This window comes from Rana temporaria, chromosome 1 (assembly GCF_905171775.1).
Source record: "Rana temporaria chromosome 1, aRanTem1.1, whole genome shotgun sequence".
Classification (NCBI taxonomy): Eukaryota; Metazoa; Chordata; class Amphibia; order Anura; family Ranidae; genus Rana; species Rana temporaria.
Window position 1 is genome coordinate 246,896,836 of NC_053489.1, and position 21,787 is coordinate 246,918,622.

The 21,787-nt window shown below is 40.9% G+C and overlaps 1 protein-coding gene across 2 annotated transcripts in view; it reads left to right on the forward strand.

Annotated features, from left to right (window-relative positions):
- The first annotated feature begins 1,074 nt into the window (after positions 1–1,074).
- SALL2 (spalt like transcription factor 2) overlaps positions 1,075–21,787 on the forward strand; it is a 35,262-nt gene continuing 14,549 nt past the window's right edge. Inside the window, exon 1 of one of the 2 annotated variants that reach the window (XM_040352827.1) lies at positions 1,075–1,660. In XM_040352827.1, coding sequence (XP_040208761.1) covers positions 1,588–1,660 — 73 coding nt within the window. In that variant the 5' untranslated portion in view covers positions 1,075–1,587. The remainder of the gene's footprint in view (positions 1,661–21,787) is intronic. The other variant, XM_040352835.1, reaches the window with a different exon arrangement.

Below are 21,787 nucleotides of genomic sequence, written 5' to 3' on the forward strand. Positions count from 1 at the left end.
ATAGTGAGGCATGGGCACATTGAGGCATGGGCACAGTGAGGCATGGACACAGTGAGGCATGCACATGGACACAGTGAGGCAAAGTGAGGCACAGTGAGGCATGCAGATGGACACCCTAGGCTTTTGTACTCGAGTCAATACGTTTTACCATTTTTTTGTGGTAAAATTAGGTGCCTTGGCTTATATTCAGGTCGGCTTATACTCGAGCATATACGGTACACACCGGCGGGCTTCCCCTGCTCAGCGACGGCTTCCCCTGTTTGGCGGTCTCCCGTTCTCCTGCTGTTTTCCTGCCGCCTCCCATTTTCCGGGTCATCAGTGCGGCTTCCATTTCCTCCCTTCTCCTTGGCAGCCAATCAGGAGTCTCCTCTTTTTGGCCAATGGGGAAATGGGTCTCACACCCGCTTCTGATTGGCCGGATTGAGGATCAGTGTATTAACAGTGAATGTTCATTCGCCAATGTAACACACCTGGGTGGGATTGGAGCGCATCCTCTGCGACCCGAGCCCACCCAATATTGAAGCCTATTAGAGCCTCTGGCTCTAATCAGGTGCTTAAATAAAATAAAATAAATGCTGCTGTAATCCATGCACCCAGTGCCCTGAAAGGGGCAGGACACATGAACAGGGGGTGGATGCATGAATCTATCCATTGCATATAGGTGGTGGAGTGGAGAGAGGGGGCGGCGCCCCTAATGGAAGGGTTTGCCACTGAAACTGAGACAGAATAAAACCTGCCCCTGACCACTTCTTTACTGTGCTTCTGTTTTTGGAGAAACGTATCTTATCTCCTGTGGTGATTCTGCACTTGGCTGCACACGACTGCAGACGAAGGGGTTGCAATAACCAAAAAGTTGGATAGACATTGTGAACCAAAAGGCAACTTGATTTGTCTCATTTTGTCGCAACTTTGCTTAATAAGAAAGTTAGAACCGTTACATTCTGCCAAGATTGCTGCTATGTACGACATTAAAAACTCTATCGCCATTTACGCCCACACCATGAAATAATATTAGGGGCAAATAGATGCCTCACAAAGCTACATTCTTCAAACTATCTTCTAATCCTGAAAAGAAGGTGACACCGGGGGAGGGCTAGGCACTCACTTCACAGGGCAATCAGTCAATTTCATGGAATTCTTGCCTTATTTGTCACAATAAGTGGGAGTTGGGAAATGTAGGAGTGTCTGATTAGTAGCTGACCAACTGTGATGTGCCTGAGAGTTTGGGACAAGAGCTTCAGATAAAGGAAAGGGAGATTAAATATGCCTCAGGGGGAGTGAGGAAGACAAAGAAAGTTCCTGGTACTCTCGTAAGTGGTAGGGAAACACAGCAAAGACAGATAGATCAGATAGGTAGGTAAATAGATAGATAGATAGATAGATAGATAGATAGATAGATAGATAGATAGATAGATAGATAGATAGATAGATCATGAACAATGGAGGTTCTGATAAGTGTGACTTAAATGCCATTCGGCAGTGAGCGATAAGGTGGACAAAAGACAAAGAATCCAAGCCACTGTGAAGGAGCAGTCAGATATCAGGTTCTACACTTGTTCTGGGGAAGCGGTGTTTCCAGTGCTTGAAATGTCACGCAGGAAGCAAAGGAAACCTCAACAGCTTATCTCCGACTGTGACAACTCAACCTCTTCAGAGAATGGTAAGGACAGTCCCTGGAGTTGGGGCAAGGCAATGAGAGAGAGCATGTATGTGTCTATGCTATGTGCTTAGGAGTCTGTATACTTCAATGCCACTGTAATTTGTAGCTCCCCTGTTGGGGGTAGATGTTTGCAAACAGGTTATACAAGAGAAATAAGAAATCCTTCAACTAAATGTACTTTATATTGTGACGAATGTATCTTTAAAAAAAAAACACCTTTCTTGTATCTGTGTGTAAAGCCTGGTACAATATGTGTGGCATATGTACGGAATGTATTACAATTCAGATTCTAGGTTAACTTAATGACAATTAAATGCATGTAATTGAAGTGAGTGAATTTTATATTTGTAAAGGTTTAGGATGCGTATATTATAATTGTTTCAGGCATTTGTGTATGAGCCATTGTTACGTGCTATGATATACAGACCGACTTACTAAAGGAACTGGGAATGTTCACTCAATAAATTGTGTGAACATTCACTTCAATTATTCGATCATGTGAAAAGCAAGTTTCTGCATTTCAATTGTAATTTGCATCTGTGTAACTGAACTTTACACTGGGATTTTCTGTTGCTTTTCAAATTCCGTACTTGCTGTTCGTCTGTACCTAAGTTTTACATTTCAATAAAATACGATTGAACGCAATCATACGAAAAGCAAATTCCTGTTTATTTATTTCATCTGCACATGGTTTGGGCATTCAAAGTCAACAGGAATTAGCTTTTTAACTGGATAATTGAAGTAAATATTTACACAATTTATAGTGCAAACATTCTTAACTACTTTAGTTCAGCCTTGTAGTTTTATTGCATTGACTTCAGAAACGAATTTCGAGATAGATAAGTATAAACTATAATACAGTTTATCACTTGCCAGCAACTACTGTATATATCATTCAACAATTCACTTTGCAATGTTGCTGCGCTTTTGTTTATAATGGTCCATGTTTGGGGGATCACGCTTTTACAGTCTTACAGGGCAGGAAGCAACATATATGTTTAGATTGATAATGGTGTTTATGTAAATGATATAGATTAGTCATGGTATGGCATACTCTATGTATCTATCTATGTATCTATGTATCTATGTATCTATGTATCTATCTATCTATCTATCTATCTATCTATATCTACCTATCTATCTATTATTGGTATCTGTGTAAACCTAGTGAACATCGCATACAGCCATGCTTAATTTTTTTTATTGCAATTGCATTTGCAATAATTGTATTTATTTCACAAAAATGGAAATGTTTTAGTGACTTTGAGAATTGCAATTCACGTGATTTTTCTTAGAGAGTCATTTTTAACAACCCAAAAGGGTCCATTTAATATTTATGGGAAAGTCGCTCCCAATAGCTTTCTGTACATTGAACAGTTTTTGATACCAGCTCATAAACAGTTAACATTCCCAGTTCTTATCCAGCTCAGTAATATACATACACATGAATACTGGTGTTTGTTGCCCATGGTAGATCATTCCAGCAGGTGCGTATATTTAACTTGTTGTGTGGCCATTCACATGTTTATCTTTTTTACCGCCATTTGCCCCAAGATCGCCAAGCCATGCACGCTGACCCCATTTTTTTTTATATATATATATTTAAATTTTACTTTTATTTGTTTCAAAAGAAAGTAAAAAAATACAATAAAAGGGGGACAACCATTTTCTATAATGGAACAAACAACTATAGTAATAATAACAAGACAATAGTCTCTAAACCAAAAAGTTCTAACCAATTTGTTCACAACATATCATTTTGTTAATCATCCTCTCCAGTCACGTGCTTAGGAAAACCTGACCCCGTTTTTAAAGGATGCGTTTTTTTGTCATATGCTTTTAGGAACAGAAATATTTCAGAACATGTTTGCTTTTACTGTTTATTATTATTTTATTTTTTTCATAAAGCACTTCATTCCTGTAATTTGGTCAGCTCCTAATTTTGCAAAGTTGGTTTTACGCTCTAGGATAACACTTTCCTGAATTTTCTCCTTCCCCTTCTGTACATATTTACATTTCTCTAAAACACTAACTTTTCAGCATTTTCTATAAATACATGTAAATTAAATAATGGATGAATTGTTGCCTCTGTTGTTACCCAACACGAGAATTTCAGTCTGCTTCAAGCTGTACAACTCAATATGTAAAACTGATGACTTTTATGTTAAGATTTATGTCAATATTGACCACTGTGGGGTTAATTTACTAAAACTTGAGAGTGCAAAATCTGGTGCAGCTGTGCATGGTAATCAATCAGCTTCTAACTTCAGCTTGTTCAATTAGGCTTTGACAAAAACAAAAACATGGAAGCTGATTGGTTTGTATGCAGAGCTGCACCCGATTTTGCACTCTCCAGTTTTAGAAAATCAACCCCAATATTCCTAAAGAAACACAAACCTAAAATTAGTTTTGTGAATAATATACACTACTATGTGTATTGAAGTACAAAATATTTGACATTCATGTAACTTTTCCGCACCACTTATTTGTATGGGTGCATGATTAGTGTCATGTGATATAGAAGACACCAAATGGTAGTCTTCTGCTATAGAATTACTGGATAGGAAGTCAGCTTTTTGATAGAAAATTTAGCTGCCCATCAATACCACCTAAATTAAAAATTTCTTGTGTTCTGACAATCTCAGGAAACTTTGACAAATGTATTCTTGAATGCCTTAAAACGAACTTAACTATTCCACCTTGCAGGTTTTATTACCTGTAACTTAAAGCGATTGTGAAGGTAAATAAAAAAATAAAAAAAACATGTCTATACTTACCTATTCTGTGCAATGGAATTGCACAGAGTAGCTGTGAACCTCCTCTTTTTGGGTACTCCGCTTGTGCTCATGGCCCCTCCTCTCTGTTCAGTGCTCAGGAGCGAATATGCATGAGTGCCCCCCATGGTAAGCAGCTTCAGAAGGCGGCACTCGTGCATGCTCGCTCCCACACCCCACTGTTGTGCCGATTGACACAGACAGCGGGACTTAGCCCTGCCCCCTGTTCCCTGGTCACTAGCTTTCATTGACAGCACTGAGAGCCAATGGCTCATGGTGCCCCAGCAAAGCCAGAGAGACCCGGAAGTGAGGGGAGAGAAGAGCTGCAGATGTGCACGGCGCTGGATCAAATGAGGGCTCAGGTAAGTAAAAGAGGGGGGGTGCTGATGCCTAAACATTTTTTACCTTAATGCAAGGAATAGTAAGGAAACCTCCAATTAAATTAATAAAAAATAAAGATAGGAATGTATTAAGGTTAAAAATGTTTAGGCTTTAGAACGACTTTAACAGTACACTGTTTCTCTACACACTGTTGGTCTACAGCAGGGGTCTCCAAACTTTCTAAAGAAAGGGCCAGTTTAATATCGTCCAGAATTTAGGAGGGCCGAACTGTGGTCATCGGGAATAAAAAGTATCCTGGCATCAGTGGGAGTAAACAATGCATCTTTGGTATTAGGGGGTGAAATGGCACCCTATCACTGGTTTCAGTGGGATTAATAGTGCCCCATTGTTGGTGTCAGTTTGAGGACTAGTGTACCATCACTGGTGTCGGTGGGATTAATAGTACCCCATTGTTGATGTCAGTTTGAGCAACAGAGCCCCATCATTGGTGTCAAAGGGAGGAATAGTCCCCTATGGTTGGGGTTAGTGGGATTAATAGTGCCCCATCGCTTATGTCAATGGAAACAATTATGCCCCATCATTGGTATCAGAGGGAAGAATAGTGTCTTGTATCATTGGAAGAAAAAGTTCCCTAAGGGCCGGATAAAGGCAAGCAAAGGGCCGCATTCGGCCCCAGGGCCACAGTTCGGAGAACCCTGGTCTACAGGAACACACGCGTTAAGTCCTCCATTCGTTTTCCAAATTTTCCAAGTATGTTATGAATAAGTATGCACCAAGGGAAGTCAGTGAGAGTGAATGCAGAACACCTGCATGCAATGCATATCAGATCTGCATGCAAATTTCAAGGCAGTTACCCAGAAATGATTGAAGCCATTGAATTAGTATGACAGCCAGGTAACTAGCATTTGACAATGGTAATCCACTCATATTTTGCAGCACGGGTTTCCTGGTTGCCTGAATGGCTTAAATACTTTCAGGATCACTGACCCAGAAGAAACATGCAGCAAGTGACATCATAGTGAAGTCAGAGCCTCTTAAAAAGATACTTTTTCCGCATCAGAACAGGCAGCTTACAAATCCATACAGGTTTCGTTTAACATTTTATTGATATACAATGAAAAAAAAAGTTGCATTGAGGTCATCTCACATACACAAAAGCATTTTTTGTTTTTAAATAGTAAACAATACAGTTTTGCGCCACAAATTTATTATCAAGATGTAAAGTGTTTATACACATAAAAGTAATTGGGCGTAGGCAGACAACATTTATGGGGTGCTACAACAATAAGGTTATGCATTACAAAAGAAGAGTGTACTTTTTTTTGTCGCAAAAAAGTTTTAATATTTTACAACAAAAATAATGTTAGAGTTTCTGGGTTAAACTTTGTGGGTGATTTCTATTTCATACTTCTAAACAATTAAAAACCTTGCTGGCATAACCATATTTATTGCACATCTTAATGAATGTGCTCCAAATAAAGTAATGGCCAACAAGTGAAAATCTCTCACTAACATGAGATTAAAAATATTGTTTAACTGTAAGGACTTTTAAGAATTAATATACAAAAATGCATATTATTAGGATAAACTTTTTAGCATATGTCTTGTTACAAACATAAACAATAATAATATAAAAAATCATCAATATTGTAAAGACAAGAAAATGCATGACATTTATTTTCAATATAAAAATATTCTTGGATTTGTTCTCTTCTAAGTAGTATGGTTATAAGTTCTTTTGCTTCTAATTACACACCACTGATCTCAGATTTCTCTCTCTTTATGAACAGCAAAAGCAACAGTCACACCTGTATATTACACACTAAAATAACAGCAAGAAATAACAAGATATAAAAGAACATTGACATTATGTAGTGGAGAACTTTACTTTCATGAACTACACCTTTGTTAGTGCTTTGCACAATCTTGTATTTAAAATAGATTTGTATCTGAGTTTATGACATATATATTTAACTCAAATATCAAAATATTGTATCACATTTAATAATTTTTTACTTTGCAAACAGGCTTAAAAATGTGGCAAGGGGTATACCTCAACCGCTTGCCGACCAGCCGCTGTCATTATACAGCGGCAGGTCAGCTTGTTCCCACGGACCGGTGTAGCTGTACGTCGGTCCCTTTAAGCGGGATAGCAGGCTCGCGCGCGCTCGCTGCACAGCTGGGGTGCCAATGCTCGTGACTGCCGGTCACAATGACCGCCGGCCACGAGCGATTGCGGGCACAAGAGGCAGAACAGAGACATGTGTGTGTAAACACGCATCCTTTTCTGAGAGGAGAGGAGATGCAAATCGTGAGTTCCTACAACCTGGGAACCACGATCTGTCATCTCCTATAGTGAGTCCCCTCCCCCACAGTCAGAACACACATTCAGGGAACACAGTATACCCCTTGATCGCCCCCTAGTGTTAACCCCTTCCCCGTCAGTGACATTTACACAGTAATCGGTCCATTTTTATAGCACTAATCGATGTATAAACGCCAATGGTCCCAAAAATGTGTCAAGAGTGTCTGATATGTCCGCCATAATGTCGCAGTCCTGAAAAAAAACACAGACCGCCACCATTACTAGTAAAAAAAATAATAATAATATAAATGCCATAAATCTATCCCCCTATTTCAGGGGTCCAAAACTGTTGTGGAACTACAAGTCCCATGATGACTCTGTCTGAGGGAGACATGCTTGTAATTGTCAGCCTTGCAATACCTCATGGGACTTGTAGTTCCAAAACAGCTGGAGGGCCACCAGTTTGACACCTGTGCCCTATTTTGTAGACGTTATAACTTTTGCGCAAACCAATCAATTTATGCTTTTTGCGATTTTCTTTACCAAAAATATGTAAAAGAATACATATCGGCCTAAACTGAGGACCAATTTGCCTTTTTTTTTTTAAAAAATGGGGCTAGTTATTATAGCAAAAAGTACAAAATATTGTTTTTTTCAAAAAATGTTGTTTATAGAGCAAAAAAATAAAACCGAAGAGGTGATCAAATACCACCAAAAGAAAGATCTATTTGTCAGAAAAAAAGAATGTCAATTTTGTTTGGGTACAGCATCGCATGACCGCGCAATTGTCTGTTAAAGCGTCACAGTGCCGTATCGTTCAAAAAATGGCCTGGTCATTGAGCAGCCAATTCCCCCGGGTGAATTGGTTAAAGTGACACTAAACTCTGGTTTAAAAAAAAATATTCACGTCTATATTCTTAAAAGCACCTACTATTTCTCTCAGTCTCCTTCAAAATTCCAAATAATTTTTTTTTCTGCTTTGATCCAACATCCTGTTAGAGGGTGACTATGTTCATTCTCCAAAGTCTGAGGCCTTGTACACACGACCAAGTAACTCAACAGAATCCATCAAGAAACTGGGTGGGAGAGCTTTTTTGCCGAGGAAACCGGTCGTGTGTATGTTTTTCATCGAGGAAACTGTCGAGGAACTTGACGAGCAAAAAATAGAACAAGTTCTCTATTTCCTCAACGGGAGTCTGAATTTCCTCGTCGTGTTCCTCGTTGGGCTGGTTTTCGACGAGAAACTCGAGCGTGTGTATGCTAAGAAACCTGCGCATGCTCAGAATAAAGTATGAGACTGGAGTAAAAGAAGCATTTGTAATGGAGATAACACATTTTTCACGCTGAGACGGGAGTAAAAGTCGAATTTCTAATGGAGATAACACATTTTTCACGCTGTAACAGACTGAAAAGTGCAAATCGTCTCTTACCAAACTTTTACTTAACACGCAGTAACATGAGATTAGTAAAAGCAGCCCCAATGGTTGTGCCAGTGGAATCGAACTTCCCCTGCCATTGTATGTGTTGTACGTCACCGCGTTTGAGAACGATGTGATTTTGTCTTGACAGTGTGTACGCAAAGCAAGCTTGTCGAGTTCCTCCACAAGCCTAACAAGGAACTCGTTGAGGAAAAGGATGTGTCTTTTCCAACGAGTTCCTCGGTCGTGTGTACAAGGCCTGAGTGTATGTAGAACATAGCCACCCAATCTTGCCCATTCCTGAGATAGAACTAGGGACTAAGGACTATGGGATTTGAAGTGTCCATAGAAAAGTGCACATGACCACAACTAACGTGCACTGCTTGTTCCTAACACATGGAAAGGGAGAGGTTCAGGAGCTCATGGAAAACATGACAAGGAGGCAGAAAACAGTAAGAAATCACTTTAGGAAAAGTAGATTACAGGGCCATTAGGTAATGGATGTGCATTGATGTTGTTGGAGAATAAGGATATCATTCAGTGTCAGTTTAACTTCACATTGCACATTCGTACATCTTTCAAAACAATTGCATATGTTAGACTGTATACACAAAATGGCCCATAAAACAATAACCTGTATAATATGCCCAATATTGAAAGTGTAAGTTGATACTGAATCACAGGCAATGAGGCTGATTTACTAAAATCTTAAGAATCTTAAATGGAAAAAATTGTGTGAATATTCACTTTAAATATGCAATCATGTGAAAAGCATCTGCACATATTTAAGTCAAGTCAATCAGGAATTTGCATTGCATATGACTGGTTAATTAATTGCAGAAAATATTCACACATTTTTGTAATTGAAGACGCTCAACTTCTTTAGTAAATCATCCTCCATCATGCCATTTGTGTTCTCTCAAAATTCAACCCTTTGAAATGCAGTTGGGTTTGTTTACTAAAACCTAGTGCAGATATGCATTGTAGACAATCAGCTTCTAATTTCAATTTGTTCAATTAAGCTTTGACAACAAAACCTGGAAGCTGATTGGTTTCTATGCAGGGCTGCACCAGATTTTGCACTCTCTTGTTTTAGTAAATCAACCCCACTGTATAGTTCTTCATTCTCAGATTACCATTAAAGCCACATGCAATTACTAGAACTTGTTTTTCGCATAACAACTGTTGGTACCAAGTGAGACGTGGTACGTTGAGCTTGTCAACAGGCTTTTTTATAGTGCAAAATGTATATTTGTCTAGCTTCTAAAATATACCACTTTATTAAATAACAAAAAATGTAAAATTAAATAACACAAAGTATAGCATTATAAAATAGAAAACACTAGCAACAAAGTTTTTAAAAGAATAATACAAGATAAAGCCAAAATCTCAGTGTTGGGTAAAAGAAAGAACACAAGAGGAACTACAACTGGTATATATCCGTACTGGAACCTTCAGAACAAATAACATCATGTTTATGTCACCTACTAACTTTACCTTGCATTCGTTTTTAGGGTCTGATGCATTAGGCTTTGAAAAGGTAATCTCACATAAACCCTAATTTCAATAAGATTTTTTTTCTATGAGTTCACCAGATCAATTAATTAATCCAAAGACTTCAATGTCACTCTGCCTGCTCAGCTTCTGTTAGCACCACTGGCAGTGGACAGCATGCTGTCAGGTCAGACATTGAGGGAGGCACGTGCTGTCTATGAACAGCGCAATGCTAGTGGGAGTGAGCAGAGCATTGGCAGGCCTTGCACAAGATTTTGGACCCATGAGGTGTTGTGAAGGCTTGACCCCAGATAAGAATATGATTTTCATTGTATTTTTAAGTAGTCTTGATAGCTATGGATTCACTCTATCTCATCCAATCAAGTAAACACTACCTATACATTGGCTAATGATGTCTTATTATTGCCATTGGAACTGGATGGTCATTGTCTAATATTAACAATACATACTAGTTTCTTAATTAATAAAAAATAAATTCTGCTAGCACATATGCTAGCACTGCTGGGCCCCTAACTGTTAAATATACAAGTATACAAAGAAAGAGTTGGGGATTCCGATCTTAATCCCATCTTGCATGCTACTGTGGAATATGTTGGCACCACACAAATACTTAATATTAATGCAAGGCCACACACAGTGTGGGTGAGATAAAGTCTCTCTGGCTTGTACAGTCAGCAGCAAGGCTTGGATGGGAATTCAGGGGGTTGGCTCCATTCTCAGCTCATTGGGTTGGGACACTTTCTTTGCATTGTCACTGTGATGAGAAGGGGGCTTTTGTGACTCACAACCTTAGTTCAGCCAGCTGCAAAATCTTTTTCCCAGGATCTGAATAGGAAAAACTGAGGGTAAAGGAGGGGGAAAGAGCAGAGAGGGAGAGGAGGGGGGCTAAGTAAGAACGTATCAAGAGATCTTCAACACACAGGCAATAAGACTCCCTTATGAGCATCCCGTGAAATGAGTAGGCCTCCTCACCTGTATGTGGTTGTATGGAAGAGTTTGTAGAGTTCTGCCCTTTCTCAGGTATACATCAGGTCACGCATGAACACTGACATCTCTGTTTAACGATTTTCATGTGTATTATGTTCAGGTTTCATGTTTTTCTTTTTTCACTTTATGGGGTTGATTTACTAAAGACAAATAGACACTTTGCAAGAGAATTTTTACTTAATTTAGTGAATGTGGAGAAAGTTTACTTTCTAAACATTACCTATTCTGGGGAAGTTAGGGGAGCTATTCACCTTATTTACCAAGCTAAAGGAACATTCCCTTGCAAAGTGAAAATTCCCTTGCAAAATGAACAGTCAATTTCCCTATAGTAAATGAACCCATATGTCTTTCTAGTCAAGTATACGTGAAACATTGCATGTAAATATTTCCATGTACCTTTTCCAGCCAGAGATAGGTGATATACTGCCGAATTCAGCATACAGATCTGAAAAGCAGAAACACAAGTTTTACAGACACAGCTGAATGGGTCAGCTGAATGAACCATAGCAGTGATACAACCCCCTCCTGCTTTGTAGTAAAGACTGTTCTGTTCTTCAGTCTGCAGGAGCAGTCAACAAGTGCAAACCTAGCACTGGGCTTTCCCATTAGAAAGCCCAGAATGCACTGCACACATTAAAGCATGAAGGTATTAAAATTTTACTTGTAAAGTAAGACAGTAATAAAAAAAATATCAATAATTTTAAAAATGATCAGTTTATAAACTAGTAGTAGCTAGTCCTCTATTGCACCGGTGTTCATTATTCTTATCCCATGGAGAACTCTAGCAACCGAAAATCTCACTCTGCAATATTAGTCCTTCTATGCATCTGGCATGCATGGAAGGGATCCAAATACACTATGTAGTCCAGGGGTCTCAAAATAGAGGCCATCCAGCTGTTGCAAAACTACAAGTCCCATCATGCTTCTGCCTGTGGGAGTCATGCTTGTAACTGTCGGTCTTGCAATGCCTCACGGGACTTGTATTTTCGCAACAAATGGAGGGCCTCCAGTTTGAGACCCCTGATGTAGTCATTGCTAATTGGCCCAGGATCAGCAATGCTGAAGTAGGTCTAGTCCATTTCCATACCTCCCAACTTTTTGAGATGGGAATGAGGGACACCTATCAGCAAAAGTATGCAGGCATAGGACACACCCCTTGCCACGCCCCCTTAAAGGAGAATTGTACAGAAAAAAAACAAGATTGGTTAAACCCACAAGTGCTTTTTTTTACCACTACTATTTCTTTATATTGGCTTTTAGAACTTACAAACACAACAATTTAGCAATCAGATGAAAGGTTTAGCACTGGGAAACACTTTTTGATTGATAAACAGTACATTTTAAATACAACTCTATAGATCAGACCAAAATGAGGGACAAATGAGAAGGTATTAGGGACAGAGGGACATTGCCCCAAATCAGGGACAGTCCCTCAAAATCAGGGACAGTTGGGAGGTATGCATTTCTGGCTCACATTATAAACAGTTAGGTCAGTGATGACCACACTTCAGGCTAGCAATTTATTCATATTAGATAAAATGCATAGCCAAACATGCTGTTAATGTATTTAATGCAATCAATACTATTTGATCTATGACTAAGTGCTGCTGATTGCAGAAAACATGTCAGAAACTTTTTTGATTACACATTTTATAGCCTGGAGTGCAGTCGTTATGGGACTGAATGGTTTGTATGGAAAGAAAGGGAGGACTACAAATCAGTCCAGATCATGTGAAAGACATGCAGGACAGAAAAAGTCTGGTTTCATCTAGATTCCACAGTTGGGAGGCTGGAATTCGAATCATCAAAGTGTTGCACAAGTCAGGTTCCCTTACCCTGGCAAACAAACCCATACAGATATCTCACATAATTTGTGTCACACACATGACAGGGGTTTTGTCAGAACGTTAACTCCCTGTCATGTATGTAATAGGGCCTGTCTCATGCTTGCACTGGCACAACAGGAGCTGAACAAGTCAGTCTGTTTTATTCAACAGTCATAAAGAAAAGATTTTGCACTGCATACGAAGGCAGAGATGAGAGGGACTTCTGAGATGGTATGGTAATCTACTCAATAAAAAGAGACAACAGAGGCCACTGAAAACATAGGTAAAAAATTGGGACTAAAATGAATGAGTTGTCCATTGTAACCTGTGCTATGATGAGCTGCCACTGAGCAGTCTGCACTCCCACTAAGCAATTATAACAGAAGTTCTAAATGATATGAACCGTAAAGATCCACGTTGTTCTGTTGCTAATGGAACCTGCTGGTTTATCCTTTATCCTCACATGCAAACAGTTTGCTGTCTTTTCTTTTGAAATCTTCCGTAGAAGCCATTTTCTTATAGTTTCAGTGTTTACCATTGCCTACACTAACCACATTTCACATGCTTTTGGAATATTTGTCTTTGGTGTGATACCGCATAAATTTAAGATATAATTGACCTTGGTATGGTATAGTATCAGGATCATGGATATGGTATCAGAAGTTGTTTGATTCTACAAGCATGGAATATTAGCCAAAAAGATGGGACACTTTATTAATAAGAACTATGGGCCAAATTCTCAAAAAAGCTGCCTAACTTAACTTTCAGCAGTTAAGTTACACAGGCGTTAAATTTCTACCTAAGTGCCCGATCTTCAAAGCACTTACCTAGAAATTACACGCCGTGTAACTTTAGTGCCTCCGTCGCAAGGCGGTCCTCCTCTCCGGGGGGCGATTACAATTTAAATGAGGCGCGCTCCCACGCCGGCCGTACTGCGCATGCGTGTGACGTAATTTTCCCGACGTGCAGCGCGCGAACGTAATTTACGCCGGGCTTTGTGGATTGCGACGGGACAATAAATTTGCGACGGGTGAAAAAAAAACTACGCGCCGGGAAAAAAAATAAAAAAAGGGAGAACTCCATGCCAATTTTCAAATAAAAAACCGGCATGGGTTCCCTCCCCCAGGAGCATACCAGGCCCTTAGGTCTGGTATGGGTTGTAAGGAGACCCCCCTACACCAAAAATTCGACGTAGGGGGTCCCCCTACAATCCATACCAGACCCGTATCCAAAGCAAGCTACCCGGCCGGCCAGGAATGGGAGTGGGGACGAGCGAGCGCCCCCCCCCCCCTCCTGAGCCGTACCAGGCCGCATGCCCTCAACATGGGGGGGGTTGGGTGCTCTGGGGCAGGGGGGCGCACTGCGGGCCCCCCCCACCCCAGAGCACCCTGTCCCCATGTTGATGCGGACAGGACCTCTTCCCGAAAACCCTGGCCGTTGGTTGTCGGGGTCTGCGGGCGGGGGCTTATCGGAATCTGGGAGTCCCCTCAAATAAGGGGGCCCCCAGATACCGGCCCCCCACCCTAAGTGAATGGATATGGGGTACATCGTACCCCTACCCATTCACCTGGAGGCAAAGTGATAGTTATTAAACACACAACACAAGGGTTTTTAAAATCATTTATTAGACTGCTTCGGAGGCCCCCCCTGTCTTCTTTAGCTCTAATACCAGGGGGGCTTCTTCTTCCGCTCATCCGGGGGTCTTCTCCGCTCTCCGGGGGTCTTCTCCGCTCTCCGGGGGTCTGAACACAGTTTCTGCTGGGAAACTGAGTCTGAGGATGAGCGGACCTCTGTGATAGACAGAACACAGTGTCAAATGCCTATCACAGAACGGAACACCAAGAGGAAGCCGCAACTTTAAAAAAAATGGACGCATGTCAAGATTGCAGGTACTCAGGCACAGTGAGGTATGGCACAGTGAGACTGCAATGGGCACAGTAGGGTATGGCACAGTGAGACTGCAATGGGCACAGTGAGGTATGGCACAGTGAGACTGCAATGGGCACAGTGAGGTATGGCACAGTGAGACTGCAATGGGCACAGTGAGGTATGGCACTGTGAGACTGTAATGGGCACAGTGAGGTATGGCACAGTGAGACTGCAATGGGCACAGTGAGGCATGGCACAGTGAGACTGCAATGGACACATTGAGATATGGCACAGTGAGACTGCAATGGGCACAGTGAGGTATGGCACAGTGAGGTTGCAATGGGCACAGTGAGGCGTGCAAATGGGCTTTGTTGACCCTCTTTTCCGCTTACAGTAGCTGCTGCATTCTCCCCCTCGGCTTATACTCGAGTCAATAAGTTTTCCCATTTTTTTGTGGTAAAATTAGGTCCTCGGCTTATACTCGGGTCGGTTTATACTTGAGAATATACGGTATGTTGAAATGTAACTGGTGTGTGCTAAAATACAGATAAAGAGAAAATGTTGATTATGCTGCAAAATACACTTGACACATTTCAGTAGTATAACTGTGGATATAGTATATGTAATTTCCTAAGCAGCTGCCATAAGTGATGTGTGCAGGCTTTTGGGAACCACTGATATCAAAGAAAAATAACTATTTGTTTGCAAGATATCTGTTTTTAGCACACACAATGATAGACATGTTGAACCTTTAAGAGGGAAGCTCTGCCCCTTGGGATGAATTTTTATTGCCTGTCAGTCTACCCTATAGAGTCGGAAAACTAGACCAGGTGGAAATATGGAGGCAGTTGCTGATGCTGCCCAACCAATATATAACCACCTAGGGGAAGGACATACTAGACTATCTACATACTGATACAATGACACATATACTATAATAAAAAATATAGTTTAATACATATAAAACATACATGGGTATAAAAAATAATATACTACAAAAATCAACAACTAATACTAACATGAAAAAGTGAAATCACCACTCTAGGATACTAATCAGAAAGTCTCCTCACCTGATCCAAAGCCACAGGTGCTGGCAATGCATAGAATGATGCAAAATGAAGGAAAAACATTCTGGACAGCCGCACTCCAAAAATAAATTGCTTTTATTGTAAAATAAAAAAACACACAAAAAGCATGCCACAGCAGACGGGGTAAAAAGCTGACACGTTTCACACCAAACTTTAGGGCTTATTCGTAGCTATGAATAAGCACTAAAGTTCGGTGTGAAACGTGTCAGCTTTTTACCCCGTCTGCTGTGGCATGCTTTTTGTGTGTTTTTTGATTTTACAATAAAAGCAATTTATTTTTGGAGTGCGGCTGTCCAGAAAGTTTTTCCTTCATTTTGCAACTACTACTAACAGGTGACCCAGTAAAATTTCTGTTGGAGTGGAGTATGGATGTTTCCTTTACCGGTTTCGCGGACTAAGCCGCTTCTTCAGGAGGAGTAATCTGTGAAACAGATGGTCCAATAAACCAAAAAATAAACATACATGTAAAACAGTAGTACAAGATATAGTGCAAAAATACAATCATTGTTTAAAATAAGAAAACCTGCTCACCCAGTCGGTTAAGGCCATAGACAAGAGAAGGCTCAAATAATGTCCCCCGCGGTGAACGAGGGGGATTGTAATTGACAGTCTCTAATTAAAAGGTAATATGATTTACATGAATTAATAACAATTTCAAGAAATAGCTAAAAAAAACAGGGTGGCACAATGTGGAGGGAGCGGGAGGGGGAAGGAGGGAGGGAGAAGGGAACGCAGGGGGGGAAACGAGGGGGAAACATCACAGGGTCAGCTTGTCCACACTGCGCAGGTGACCTCAACTTGAGTAACCTCAACTATGCTCAGTTTGTTATAGGACCTGGTGAGCGCCTATTCAATATATAGCTATCCTTATGGTGGATGGGATTGTACTAATTCCCTCACTGTCTACACTCATTCCCTTTCCCCCTCCTTCCCTCCCCCTCCCTCCCCCTTCCTTCCTTCACCTCTTCCCACACTTACCTTCCCCACCAACCCTAACCCAAAACCCCTCCCCTCCCCTCCCCCCTTTTCCTATCTTCCCCTTTTTCCCCTCTCCCTCTCCCCTTCCCCCTTTTCCCCACTTCCTCTTCCCTTCTTTCCCTTCTATTTCTCTTTCCCCTTCCCCCGGGTTTTTCCTCCTTCCTCCTTTTTCCCCCCTCCCCTGTTGTTCCTTCCCCCCTCCCCCCTCCTTTTTTACCCCTTTCCCTCCCCCTCCACCCCTTTCCCCTTGTTCCCCCCCTCCCTGCGTTCCCTTTCCCCTCCCTCCTTCCCTCCCCTCCCTTCCCCCCTCCCTCCCTCCTGAGGCAGCACAGTGGTGTAGTGGTTAGCACTTTCACCTAGCAGCAAAAGGGACGCTGGTTCAAATCCCGACCATGACACCATCTGCCTGGAGTTTGCATGTTCTCCCTGTGTCTGCGTGGGTTTCCTTTGGGTACTCCAGTTTCCTCCCACACTCAAAAGACATGCTGGTAGGTTAATTGGATCCTGTCCAAATTGGCCCAGTATATATGTATATATGTGTGTACGACTGTGTGTCCCAAGCGTGTTGAGATCCTACGGGGTAAATGACCGCACCAGCCAGGAAGACATTGGCTGCAAAAAGCGCCTAGAGGCGATTCATTTAGCATGTGTAGCGCTATACAAGTCACTCACTCACTCCCTCCCGCTCCCTCCACATTGTACCACCCTGGGTTTTTTAGCTATCTCTTGATATTGTTATTAATTAATGTATATCATATTGCCTTTTAATTAGAGACTGTCAATTACAATCCCTCGCGTTGGCCGCGGGGGGCGTTATTTGAGCTTTCTGTTGTCTACGGCCTTAACCGACTGGGTAAGCAGGTTTTCTAATTTTAAACAATGATTGTGTTTTTGCACTATATCTTGTACTACTGCTTTAAATGTATGTTTATTTTTTGGTTTATTGCACCATCTATTTCACAGATTACTCCTCCTGAAGAAGCGGCTTAGTCCACGAAACCGGTAGAGGAAACATCCATACTCCACTCCAACAGAAACTTTACGAGGTCACCCGTTAGTAGTAGTTGTTTTTTTGGGGTGTATTGTTTTTTATACCCATGTATGTTTTATATGTATTAAACTATATTTTTTATTATAGTATATGTGTCATTGTATCAGTATGGAGATAGTCCAGTATGTCCTCCCCCTAGGTGGTTATATGTTGGTTGGGCAGCATCAGCAACTGCCTCCATATTTCCACCTGGTCTAGTTTTCCTATTTAAATTGGATGATGGTACTTTTTTGCTAATTATTACTGAACATTATGTGAGGCCAAACTCACATTTTTTTCCCCTATAGAGTCATAGTCAGGCAAAAGTTCCACGGAGACATCCTTGGAGGTGACTCTTGTCACTATAGGCTTCCTACATATTAAAATCTTCAGTCCCATCATAGAGAAAAGGGTAGCAGCGTAAGCGCTAAAGAACTCTCTGTTGACAGATTTTCAGTTAATGTCAAACCCTGGAACTGGGACTTTTCTCTTGTAGTCAGGTGCTTGGCTAAGAATAGAGAGTGAGAGAAACACTGTCTGCAGCTGCACTCTGCATCTGTTTCCCTGTGGTGCGGAACTGGTTAACAGCTGTATATCAGCAAGAGGAAAGAGCTTCTGAGCAGGAAGAGTTTAATAGGCTGAGTTAGGCAGAACTGCACCGTGGGAACTGTAGTCCAGAATAGAGGTACTCAACTGTAATAAAGGGCTTTTTCAACTGCATTTTCCAGAGATTGCCAGGAGCAGGGAAAGAGTTGCATTTTCTTAAACTGTACAGGACACGTCTTCCTCTTGCTGTGAGGGAGACTGGAGAGTGCAATTCGCTGTCCAGTGTACACCATCACTGCTGCATATTGGCAGCCTGATACAGTGACACATATAATATAATAAAAAAATATAGTTTAATACAAAATACCAACACAAATGGACTCTGTATCGTGGGGGCATGTTAAATGTGGTGAGGACTCTGTGATTGCTAGAGATGGCTGTGAGTGTCTCCATGTGTCCACTAATCTGATAACTACAGAGGGAGGGGCTGAGAATCCCCCACTGACATCAGCTGGCAGGAGGGCAGGATAGGAGGAGAGCGGTGGCGGTCACATGAGTGCAGAGTGGCGCTCTGAGAAGAGGTATAAAGCTGCATATTTTTTATAATGCACTACACTGGGACACATAACTTAATCTAACACAGTGGATTATAGGAATAAGACACAGTTAATTTATCAGCGGGAGGGGTGGGGAGCAGATCGGCACAGACTAGCTGACAAACAGAGAGGGGTGGGGGAGAGAGGAGAGACAGAGGGATGGTGGAGTCATGTACACTGACCACAGTATCATGGATCAGCAGCCATGATAAACGTGGTCAGTTTACAGAGGGGAGGGCAGCACTAGGCAGGATAAACCAGGTATTTTAGCTTATATAAAGGGACAAATTACCCAGCACAAACACTGTGCTGTTATTCATGCTTTAAAGGAATAGGATCAATTTTATAATTTTTTTAGGGTTACAACAGCTTTAACTGTATCAGTCTGCTGAATCACAGATACCACTACAGTCTAAATTAAAGCAAAGGGACCAGCCAACAAAGCACTGCATGATATACTTTAGTGCAAGTGCACACAACGTAAAGAACCTGCAACAAAAGACACACATGTTGTTCTCAGAAAGTAGAGTTTGCAGGCACCTACAAGTCATCTTTAGTTGCTGTTGTCTGATCCCTTTAGTATGTCATAGAAGAGCCTTTTTCTTTGTTTACATACGATTTTTACTGTAGAAAAGGTCAACGTATAGCAAAATTACAATGGTAGTACAGGTGCGCATACAGGTAACATCAACAGTAAGTGTAGTACAGAAAAAAAAAGTATTATGTTAAGTCAGGTGAAAAATGCATAGGGCCTTTTTTAATCAGAATATTAGTACCAGTTTGTCAAAGTGGAGGAATAAAACACCTCTAATGTTGGGTGTCCTAGGGGTGCGAGAGCTGCTGTGATATGTAAAATTATCAGTTTAGATTTTACATTTAAGAATGGGGTGTCTGGAGATCGTGCATAATTTTAAAGGGTGTCTTGATTAAAAAGGGTTGAGAAACACTGTCCTAGAATTTAAAAAATAATGAGATCTAAAATGTCAACATTATTTATTACTAATGAGAATGCTGCACCTAGTCTAGGTAATGAACGTGTAGAGTTACAGAGAATACAGTGAGCACCAAGAGCTACATGAAACAAATGGGTTACTCCATGCAGTCTACAGAAAATAATACAGGAGAGCTGTGACAAACCACCACCATCCAATCTATATGCTTACCAAAAAGCAGTGATAACATACAGGCTTGTTTATCACTGCTTTTTGGTAAGCATATAGATTGGATGGTGGTGGTCAGTCACAGCACGTTTGTTTTGGAAGTCACCATTTTTTCAGTACGGAGGATTTATCCACTTGGACTGTATATATTTTTTGATACCGCGTATGATATTGTTTGGGGACTTAAAGCGGTAGTTCACCCGCAAAAAAAATGTTAAGATTAGATTCATGCTCATTTTGTCTAGGGGAATCAGCTAGTTTTTTTAAAAACGAAGCAGTACTTACCGTTTTAGAGAGCGTTCTTCTCCGCCGCTTCCGGGTATGGTCTTCGGGTCTGGGCGTTCCTTCTTGATTGACAGGCTTCCGACAGGATTCCGACAGTCGCATCTATCGCATCACGAGTAGCCGAAAGAAGCCGAACGTCGGTGCGGCTCTATACGGCGCCTGCGCACCGACGTTCGGCTACTTTCGGAAAATCGTGACGCGATAGATGCGACCATCGGAAGCCTGTCGGAAGCCTGTCAATCAAGAAGGAACGCCCAGACCCGAAGACCATACCCGGAAGCGGCGGAGAAGATCGCTCTCTAAAATGGTAAGTACGGCTTTGTTTTTAAAAAAACTAGCCGATTCCCCTAGACAAAATGAGCATGAATCTAATCTTACAATTTTTATGCGGGTGAACCTCCACTTTAATATGTTTTTTGATGGTAAACTGTTAGCTTATACAATAAGTCGTTTGATTGGAAGGGCCAGCGCTGCTACACAAACAATAGGTTTTTACACACATATGTAGTACAAGGCCCTGCCTGATTGCATACAATTTGAAAGTGTTTAGGTTTGACCTCATATTATATGGTTTTGGTAAATCTAAAGGGAAATGGTACATTATCATTGTATAATGTGTAACCAGCTTTAGTCAAGTGCAGACAAGAAGTCTGAGCACATGGCATCCAAGTGTAGTAAAAAAAAAACTAGGCAAAAGTTTGGAGTAGGCAGCAAACAGTAACCAAAAAAGTGAGGCAACTAGCTGGTTGGTGAGCCCAAAAGGTGAGTAGCCACCGCCAGATTATTACTCTTAGTACATCATTCGGATGGTAAGACTGACTTTTCAAAACGTTGTTCAACACTTTGTGGCATACCACACATGTTGCTTCTCCAGCAATTGTTATCACCGATCAGCTATTGGTGTGAAGAATTTTGATATAAACTTTGTCTAGAACAGCACAATTCAACCTAAAATACCTCAGAAAGCTCCCAAAACAATGTTGAAGTGACAAAGAAGGCAAAACTAAACATGTGTTGTCAAATAGAGACCAATCTTTCATGCAGGAGACAGAGTAAGCTTGCAAAGGCAACCAGCAGAAGCCATGGCCAATAAAATAAAATGCAAGACAATGGGAAGCCCCTTAAGACAGCTAGAAAATATCAACTGCATATGTTGATGTGAGTGGAAAATGAAATTACAAACCCGCACTATGGTAATGTACTTAGACAATAAAATAGGGCTGATGCTGTAGTGTAAGGTAAGTACCCCAAAAAGGGAAAAAGAAATTAAACTCAGCGCTGCTCCTATAAATCTCCTATAAATATATATATATATATATATATATATATATATATATATATATATATGTATATATGTATATATATATATATATATATATATATATATATATATATATATATATATATA